Source organism: Borostomias antarcticus, assembly GCF_949987555.1.
Source record: "Borostomias antarcticus genome assembly, chromosome: 4".
NCBI lineage: Eukaryota > Metazoa > Chordata > Actinopteri > Stomiiformes > Stomiidae > Borostomias > Borostomias antarcticus.
The window spans coordinates 9,607,942-9,617,941 of record NC_140237.1 but is presented as its reverse complement, the minus strand read 5'-3'; the positions used below and the strand labels follow the sequence as shown (position 1 = coordinate 9,617,941).

The following is a 10,000-nucleotide window of genomic DNA, read 5'->3' as shown; positions in this document are numbered from 1 at the left end:
TGTTGATGGTTCCCAGTCTCTCACACAGTCATACTTTCCTGGGCAGATGTCTGGGAGTGTCTGTGTGTGGGAAGCACACCTGCTGTTGTTCTCAGCTCATATAGTAGCTGCCCACGCTGGATAACCGCACTAATGCTAAGCTAGCCATGCTAACGCTAACCACTCGAACGCTAGCGAGCCATGCTGACACTAGCTAGCTAATCACACTAACATTAGCCAACCATGCTGACGCCAGCTCGCTAACCACACTAATACTAGCTAACCGTGCTGACGCTAGCTTGCTATGCTACTCCTGACGCTCGTCCGTTAGCTCGCCCGGGAGCCTCTGAGATCATCCGCTCGTGGCCCAGTTTGTCCACAGCGGCTCCTGACAGAGCCTGGCAATGACACACTGTTTCTGTATGTGTGTTTGTGTGTGTGTGTGTGCGCGCGCGTGTGTGTGTGTGTTTGCGTATGTGTGTGTGCGCTAATGACTCACTGCCTGGACCTCTGTACTGCTTCAGAACATTCCATTGTTTACATGGAGGACGGACAATGGGGGTCATTGTTGCTGCGCGGCTCCACAACGGCCCCTCTGTGTGCGCGGGGGCCGGAGCGAGGGACCCCCGATGACAGAACGCTCCCTCCGTGTCCGTCCTGGACGGCTCCCTCTCGCCGCGTCCACTGTTGTCCTCACAGACAATGATCCACAGCAGAGCCAGGGGCCACTAGTCTGGCTGGGGTTCAACACCGTCCAAATCTGTCCTTCCTCTGACCCGAGCGGAGAGGACTGGTACCAGCGGTGTGGGAGAGGGTGTGTTTGTGTGTCAGACCCTCAGGTCCTCCTCCTCACCTCTCTCGGAAAACCCGTTGGAGGAGAAGGGGAGGTTCCACCCCCTCGGGCGTTCTCCTCTAAGAAAGGAGGAGAGGACATACTGAAGGTGGATGGAGAGAGAGGAGGAGAGAGGTAGATATAGGAGGAGAGAGAGGTAGAGAGAGAGGAGGAGAGGACATACTGAAGGTGGATGGAGAGAGAGGAGGAGAGAGGTAGAGAGAGAGGAGGAGAGAGGTAGATAGAGGAGGAGAGAGGTAGAGAGAGGAGGAGAGGACATACTGAAGGTGGATGGAGAGAGGGGTAGAGAGAGGAGGAGAAAGGTAGAGAGAGGAGAGAGAGGTAGAGAGAGGAGAGAGAGGTAGAGAGAGAGGAGCAGAGGGTGTACTGGAGGAGAGGGCAGACTGTAGGTAGATGGAGAGAGATGTAGAGAGAGGAGGAGAGAGAGGTAGAGAGAGGAGCAGAGGGTGTACTGGAGGAGAGGGCAGACTGTAGGTAGATGGAGAGAGATGTAGAGAGAGGAGGAGAGAGAGGTAGAGAGAGGAGCAGAGGGTGTACTGGAGGAGAGGGCAGACTGTAGGTCAGGGGAATGCAGTTAAAATTCAAAGAGGTCCAGATAGAGAACATTTCCTAAAGCGGTCTGGAGGAGTGTGAATCCAATCGAAGTGATTTTTTTTTCGTGTCCTCAAATTCAAATGTAATTTATTTCACAAATCCCTAGTGTAGGTTGCTCCTATCAAATGTGAAGTTGTATGTGATTTAGTAGGCTCTCCCATTTCCTTCGTCGAATGACAGATAATCGTGAATCTGTGATCCTGGTGCTTGTGTTGTTGTGCTGACATTAGTGAGTGAGTGTGTCAGGATTCTGGTGGGTTGATCATATCGGGCTCTTCGTTTATTTTCTGTGCCTTCAGTTCTGATCTGAGTGGGTGTTTGATCAAGCTTGTGTTGAGGCTCGTAGTGAGGCTTCACATCACTGCTTTGAATAATCACCACGGTCTCAGAACTTAACCCTACTGCCCATGGGAAGAAGTCACAAATCAGAGTCTGTCCATTCTTCATTAAAAGCCCTATTTTCACTGTCTACTCTTCTCTTTTTAGAGCACGGCGTGTGAGATGACTTTCTTCTCCGCCTGCTGTGTGTGTGTGTGTGTGTGCGTGCGTGCGTGCGTGTGTGTGCGTAGCTCTCGCGGTGCGTGCGTTATTTGGGCTTTCACCTGAGAGTATTTCCACCTCATCCAGGGGTGTGTGAGTCCCTGGCTCACTAGAACACGGCCATACATAGAACCGCTCCGTCAAAACATCATCATTCTCAATAGTGGATTGGTTATCGTCTGGGACCGGACCAGGGTCCGCCTGCTAGTGACCCCTGCTCTAGGAAGATGAAGAGAGAGAGAGGGAGAGGAGGAGAGGACAGACTGGTGGATGAAGAGAGAGAGAGAGAGAAGGGTAGAGAGTGAGAGGAGGAGAGGACAGACTGGTGGATGAAGAGAGAGAGGTAGAGAGAGAGAGAGGTAGAGAGAGAGGAGGAGTGGACAGACTGAAGGACATGGCGTTATTGTAGGAGGCCGTAGGACTGAAGGAAGGAGGGAGTTGAGGCCGAGGCGTGGTGGTGTGTGAGGAGCGGTGGAGGTGTGTGAGGAGACGTGGTGGTGTGTGAGGAGCGGTGGAGGTGTGTGAGGAGGCGTGGTGGTGTGTGAGGAGCGGTGGAGGTGTGTGAGGAGACGTGGTGGTGTGTGAGGAGGCGTGGTGGTGTGTGAGGAGGCGTGGTGTGTGAGGAGGTGTGGTGTGTGTGTGAGGAGGCGTGGTGGTGTGTGAGGAGCCGTGGTGGTGTGTGAGGTCGACTCCTCCCTGCTGGACAAACACACACCCCTCTCCACACTTCCAGCGCATTGTTCTTGTGTGTGTGTGTGTGTGTGTGTGTGTGTGTGTGTGTGTGTGTGTGTGTGTGTGTGTGTGTGCGTGCGTGCGTGTGTGTGTGTGTGTGTGTGTGTGTGTGTGTGTGTGTAGTGTGTGTGTGCCGAGTGTGTGTGTTTCCTGGCAGGCCCACTGTGCTGGGTCAGATATCGAGGTTCTGCAGGGGAACAGAGTTTCTGGGAAGGATTAAGGTGTCCCTGTCTGTCTGATCCAGACCATGTGTTCCTGCTCTGCTCTGCTCCGCCTTTACTGCCCCGAGTCAATAAACACCGCTATTATGTTTGGGACCGCGGGAGGAGGGGGGTGGGGGGCAGGGGATGGGGGGAGGGGGGGTGCAGGAGTAGGGGAGGCAAGGGGGGGGTGGGGGGGGGGGTGCAGACTGACCTGTGACCTCTGATTCCATCGCCCTGCGTAGCTTTAACCAGCTCAGCAGACTGACTCTCTCCACCCCTCTCTCTTTCTCTCTCTCTCTCTCTCTCTCTCTCTCTCTCTCCTCTCCAGGTAAACAACGTGGACTTTGCTAACATCATCAGAGAGGAGGCGGTGCTGTTCCTGCTGGACCTCCCCCGGGGAGAGGAGGTGTCCATCCTGGCCCAGAAGAAGAAAGATGGTGAGGAGGAGGAGAGGACGGGGGAGGAGGAGGAGGAGGACAGGATGGGGGCTGGGGGGGTGGGGGGTGGATGGAGGATAGGATGGATAGATGGGTAAGTAATAGATAGATAGATATATAGACAGAAAGATAGAAAGATAGCCAGATAGCCAGATAGACAGACAGACAGACAGACAGACAGACAGACAGACAGATAGATAGACAGACAGACAGACAGATAGATAGATAGATAGATAGATAGATAGATAGATAGATAGATAGATAGGTTGGTACTGTAGGTAGGTAGGTTTCTAGGTAGGTAGGTTTCTAGGTAGGTAGGTAGGTTTCTAGGTAGGTAGGTTTCTAGGTAGTTAGGTTTCTAGGTAGGTAGGTAGGTAGGTAGGTTTCTAGGTAGGTAGGTAGGTTTCTAGGTAGGTAGGTAGGTAGGTTTCTAGGTAGGTAGGTTTCTAGGTAGGTGGGTTTCTAGGTAGGTAGGTTTCTAGGTAGGTAGGTAGGTAGGTAGGTTTCTAGGTAGGTAGGTAGGTAGGTAGGTAGGTTTCTAGGTAGGTAGGTTTCTAGGTAGGTAGGTTTCTAGGTAGGTAGGTTTCTAGGTAGGTAGGTAGGTTTCTAGGTAGGTAGGTTTCTAGGTAGGTAGGTTTCTAGGTAGGTAGGTTTCTAGGTAGGTAGGTTTCTAGGTAGGTAGGTTTCTAGGTAGGTAGGTAGGTTTCTAGGTAGGTAGGTTTCTAGGTAGGTAGGTAGGTAGGTTTCTAGGTAGGTAGGTTTCTAGGTAGGTAGGTTTCTAGGTAGGTAGGTAGGTTTCTAGGTAGGTAGGTAGGTTTCTAGGTAGGTAGGTTTCTAGGTAGGTAGGTAGGTAGGTAGGTAGGTTTCTAGGTAGGTAGGTGTCTAGGTAGGTAGGTTTCTAGGTAGGTAGGTTTCTAGGTAGGTAGGTGTCTAGGTAGGTAGGTTTCTAGGTAGGTAGGTTTCTAAGTAGGTAGGTTTCTAGGTAGGTAGGTTTGTAGGTAGGTAGGTTTCTAGGTAGGTAGGTTTCTAGGTAGGTAGGTTTCTAGGTAGGTAGAGTGTTGATCTTCTCTCCTGTGTGCCCCCCAGTGTACCGGCGGATCGTGGAGTCAGACGTGGGCGACTCCTTCTACATCCGGACCCACTTCGAGTACGAGAAGGAGTCTCCCTACGGCCTGAGCTTCAACAAGGGGGAGGTGTTCCGCGTGGTCGACACGCTCTACAACGGCAAGCTGGGCTCCTGGCTCGCCATCCGCATCGGCAAGAACCACCAGGAGGTGGAGAGAGGCATCATCCCCAACAAGAACAGGTGTGTGCGTGTGTGTGTGTGCGTTCGTGCGTGTGTGTGTGTGTGCGTGCGTGCGTGTGCGTGTGTGTGTGTGTGTGTGTGTGGTTCTCCAGGTGTTAGCCTGCCCTGCTCTACAGGGAGACACTGAGAGATTCCTCATTCCTCTGCAGATAGAGAAAACACACACTTATTAAACCACAGTACATACCAGCGTCACACACACACACACACACACACACTCAATATCCCACAGTACAACCCAGCAGCAAACACACGTGCACGCACGCACACACACGCGCGCACACACACACACACACATGCACACACACACACATGCACACACACACACATATTTAACACATACTGTATATGTTAACATGGGTGTGACAGATGTAACACCTCACACTCTCTCTGCAATGCCTAGACTCTCACTCAAACAAACACTGCAGGCTTAGATTCCACACACACACACACACACACACACACACACACACACACACACACACACACAGCCGATCAGATAGGTGGGCTAGGCGAGGTTGATTTGTGGAGCGTCGGAGCAGAGGTGGCAGATTCCATAACTCTGCTCTGTCAGAGATCTGTAAGCAGAGAACCGGCCAACAGGGTTCCACACAGTCCACGTTCTATTACACACGTTCTCCTCTCTACCAGCTCAGTGGCCTTGTGGTTAGAGTGTCCGCCCTGAGATTGGGAGGTTGGGGGTTCGATCCCCGGCCGAGTCATTTTAGAGACTATAAAAAATGGTACCCGATGCCTCCACTCAGCCAATCAGCATCAAGGGCTGGATTGGGGGGGGAAGTCCCTGAGACATACTAGCATCATGTCCAGGGGGGGGACATCAAGCTGCCTCACGCTAAGGAATCAGGAGACAGGCTCCTGCCCTATGGGCCACTAGGCTCCAGAACCATTGGTTCTCAAGGCTACTTACTTACTTACTTGCTTACTTACTTATTTCCTCCCCCCCATCAGAGCGGAGCAGCTGTCCAGCGTTCAGTACACCCTCCCCAAGACACCAGGGGGCGACAGAGCGGACTTCTGGCGTTTCCGCGGCCTGCGCAGCTCCAAGAGGAACCTGAGGAAGAGCAGGGAGGACCTGTCGGCCCAGCCGGTCCAGACCAAGTTCCCCGCCTACGAGAGGGTGGTCCTGAGGGAGGGTAGGAGCAGGGGGGAGAGGGTAGGAGCAGGGGGGGGGGGGGGGTCCTGAGGGAGGGTAGGACCGGGGGGGAGGGTAGGAGCGGGGGGGGGGAGGGTAGGAGCAGGGGGGGAGAGGGTAGGAGCAGGGGAGAAGAGGGTAGGAGCAGGGGGGGGAGGGGGGAGGCGGGGGGGGGGGGGTGTAATATATAGTACTGTAGGTATTCAACCACAAAACTTGATGTAAAATTCTTCCTGAATCTTGTGAACCTGTCTGACGTTGCTGTGTGTGTGTGTGTGTGTGTGTGTGTGTACGTGTGTACGTGTGTGCGTGTGTGTGTGTGTGTGTGTGCGTGCGTTGCTTAGCGGGCTTCCTGAGGCCGGTGGTGATCTTCGGACCCATCGCAGACACGGCCAGAGAGAAGCTGGCCAGAGAGGAACCGGACCTGTTTGAGCTCGCAAGTGAGTAGCCAGTAACTAGCCAGTAACGCCCCTCTGTCTAGCGCCTGTTCCCCTGTCTGCCCCTCGTTCCCCCCCTGTCTGTATCTCCTCTCTCCTCTCTGTCTCTCTCCCCCACCCCCTGCTGTGTAAATTATTCTACATTCTGTACTGTAGGTAGTAGATGCAAGCCCCGTGTTAGCAGCTGTTTACTACCCCTACTATCATAGAAATCTGAACCTAGAACTAGGAATTTAGAACCCCAACACGTATTAGAACTAACCTGAGAGAACCCTGTAGTCTCCATGCTTCACTCGGCCAGATAGAGCTGCACTAGAACCCTCTCCTGTCTAGAACCTACAGTAGAACCCTGCCTAGAACTTGTCACCCTCTCCGCCATCCTCTGCCTAGAACCTAGAACCCTTTCCTCACTAAAAACCTAGAACCCTGACTAGATCATCCAGCCCTCTCCTCCCTGCTCTGCCCCCCCCCCCCTGAGAGAGCAGCTATCCCCGCTAGCCAATCAGAGCTGGTTCCCTCACACAGTCACCCCCGCCACCACAGGATCCAATTCCAATTAGCCCGAGTGTCCCGACAGCCCTGATGTAAGACGATTCCCGCCCTGTTCCACGGTTCTCACGTTGTTGTCTATATGACTGTATTTTCTTTTCAGAGACACAGAAACAAGAAGGAAGGGAAAGTATGTCACTGCGCACCAACCTGTTCACATATCCGCCATAATAACTCCCTTCTGACGTGTGTGAGCCTAGTATGCTACACTAGCTAGTCGGGTGTAGTACACAGTAGACAGGGTGCATCCTGGGGGAATTTATATAGATAGCATGTGCACTTGCACAGTCAGTACCCCTGTAAACAATATGTTTCACATCCTAGTTACCACTGTAGGTCCACACACACTCCTATTGTACATTGTAATCAATCACTATCTGTAAATGCAATGTATTACATAGGAGTATACACACATGGGTCTGGTAGAGATAGTGGTGTTGAGTCTGTTGTGAGAACCAGTAGGGGGGTGGTAGATGTAGACACTGGTAGAACACTGGGTTGTGGTGGTAGAACAGGTACTAGAACCTGGGTGACTGTGTTGAGATGTTCCACACCTCAGACCTGTGGTCTGATTATCTTGTGGCAGGCAGAGAAACAGACAGGCTGATACACACAGACATGCAGACAGACAGGCTGATACACACACAGGAATACACACAGACATGCAGACAGACAGACAGGCTGATAAACACACAGGAATACACACAGACATGCAGACAGACAGACAGGCTGATAAACACACAGGAATACACACAGACATGCAGACAGACAGAAAGGTAGCCAGACAGACAGACAGACAGACAGACAGACAGACAGACAGGCAGGCAGGCAGACAGACAGACAGACAGACAGGCAGACAGACAGACAGACAGGCAGACAGACAGGCAGACAGACAGACAGACAGACAGACAGACAGACAGACAGACAGACAGGCAGGCAGGCAGGCAGACAGACAGACAGACAGACGAGACTTTATACAACTTTTGACAGCCAAGGTTGGGAGTTTGTCTTCGGTCTCAACACAAGGTCCAATAAAACCAAACACAAAACAGCATGCTAACATTTTCACAATAATACATACTAGATATGCATAAATTACTATACATGTACATCAAATGTCTGTTGACCTAGCTTTATTCAGGAGGCTGATAGCACCAGGACAACAGTGTGTATGTATGACAGACAGAGTGACTGAGAAACAGACAGAAGGGTAGACAGACGGACGGACGGACAGAGAGACAGACAGACAGACAGACAGACAGACAGACAGACAGACAGACAGACAGACAGGCAGGCAGGCAGGCAGACAGACACACTTCTATCCTGCTATGGAAGCGTCACACACCTCTCACTCTCTCCAGTATGTTAATCTGTCTGTGATTAAACCGTGATTGGAGACCTGCTCTCTCTCGTCCACGATAATCAGCTGTGAATGTGCCTCATCCCCCCATCTCAGCGCTTCACACGTTAACCCGTCTCCCGCACCGCGCCTTCGCAGACCACCGCCATGCAACCGTTGCACGCGCTCATCCGTGACCTCACTTCCTGGAGGTCGCCTCTGTCTGGGAGGCTGCAGGCTACTGCATGTGTGGGGCTGCAAGGGGCGGGGCCGGCCCGCGGTGGGCCGACGGTAACGGTGTGTGTGTGTGTGTGTGCGTTCGTGCGTGTGTGCGCGTGTGTGTGTCATGCAGAGAGTGAGCCAGGGATGCAGGTACGGACCAGAGAAGCTCCGGAATCATCCGCCTGCACACCATTAAACAGATCATCGACCGGGTGAGTGAAACTACAGTGTGCACACACGCACGTGCGCGCACGCGCACACACACACACACACACACACACACACACACACACACACACACACACACATCCTGACAAAAACATCCACTGACAGATTTGCATCCAACACACGCAGGCATGAAGAGGCAAACAAACACACACTGGTTGCGTAGCTCACTGCTGCTCTCTGGTGGTGAGTGTGAGTGCAGCAGTAAACAGCTGTTTCCTCTTCTGTCCTCCCCCCTCTGAAAACCTGAATGTATCGCTATAATATAACTATTGTAATTGCCTATATTTTCGGTCGTGTGTGTTATTTTGTTCGTTCGGTCGGTCGGTCACATAGCAGGATTATAGAAAAACTAGCAGAGTGATTTTCATGGAAGTAGGTGGAGGGGTGTAGCCTCCATCCCAGAGACATGGACACTGGGCTAGTGCCCCTCTACCCCTCCCAGAGACATGGACACTGGGCTAGTGCCCCTCTATCCCTCCCAGAGGCATGGACACTGGGCTAGAGCCCTTCTACCCCTCCCAGAGGCATGGACACTGGGCTAGTGCCCCTCTACCCCTCCCAGAGGCATGGACACTGGGCTAGAGCCCTTCTACCCCTCCCAGAGACATGGACACTGGGCTAGTGCCCCTCTACCCCTCCCAGAGACATGGACACTGGGCTAGTGCCCCTCTACCCCTCCCAGAGGCATGGACACTGGGCTAGTGCCCCTCTACCCCTCCCAGAGACATGGACACTGGGCTAGTGCCCCTCTACCCCTCCCAGAGACATGGACACTGGGCTAGTGTCCCTCTACCCCTCCCAGGGACATGGACACTGGGCTAGTGCCCCTCTACCCCTCCCAGAGACATGGACACTGGGCTAGTGTCCCTCTACCCCTCCCAGGGACATGGACACTGGGCTAGTGCCCGTCCTTTTAACCCCCCAGAGGAATCAACACTGGACTTAAATCCTGTAGATAGTTGTGTAACTTATGTCTTGTGTTATTGTCTATAATGGCTGATTGAAAAAATTACACAAGTACACAAGTATGTTCATACATGACCACCTCTCATAAACACCACAATAAGCTACACCACCAAAAAGCTGACTCTTCAATGGGGCAAGTGTGCTATTTATACTGAGGAGTGAGTTTAACCATTTCAACTCGTTTACACCAACAACATGCATGAATGGGCCGAGCCCCGTGCTCTCTGAGCGCCTCTCTAGTGTACTATAGTAATTGTGTGTGTGTCTGTGTGTGTGTGGTGTGTGTTTGTTGTGTGTGCGTGTGTGTGCGTTGTGTGTGCGTGTGTGTGTGTGTGTGTGTGTGCAGGACAAGCACGCGGTGCTGGACATCACTCCCAACGCGGTGGACCGTCTGAACTACGCCCAGTGGTACCCCATCGTGGTCTTCCTCACCCCGACAGCAAGCAGGGCGTGAAGAGCATG

At 52.7% G+C, this 10,000-nt stretch overlaps 1 protein-coding gene across 1 annotated transcript in view; it reads left to right on the top strand.

The window, feature by feature from the left end:
- Window positions 1–10,000, top strand: part of tjp1a (tight junction protein 1a) — a gene marked incomplete at its 3' end in the record, with an annotated part of 31,882 nt that overhangs the window by 21,388 nt on the left and 494 nt on the right. The window contains 9 exon segments of the mRNA XM_084437295.1: window positions 3,230–3,338; window positions 4,425–4,644; window positions 5,614–5,798; window positions 6,142–6,237; window positions 6,887–6,913; window positions 8,475–8,483; window positions 8,486–8,556; window positions 9,885–9,966; window positions 9,969–9,988. Of these exon segments, the coding sequence (XP_084293421.1) occupies window positions 3,230–3,338; window positions 4,425–4,644; window positions 5,614–5,798; window positions 6,142–6,237; window positions 6,887–6,913; window positions 8,475–8,483; window positions 8,486–8,556; window positions 9,885–9,966; window positions 9,969–9,988 (819 nt within the window).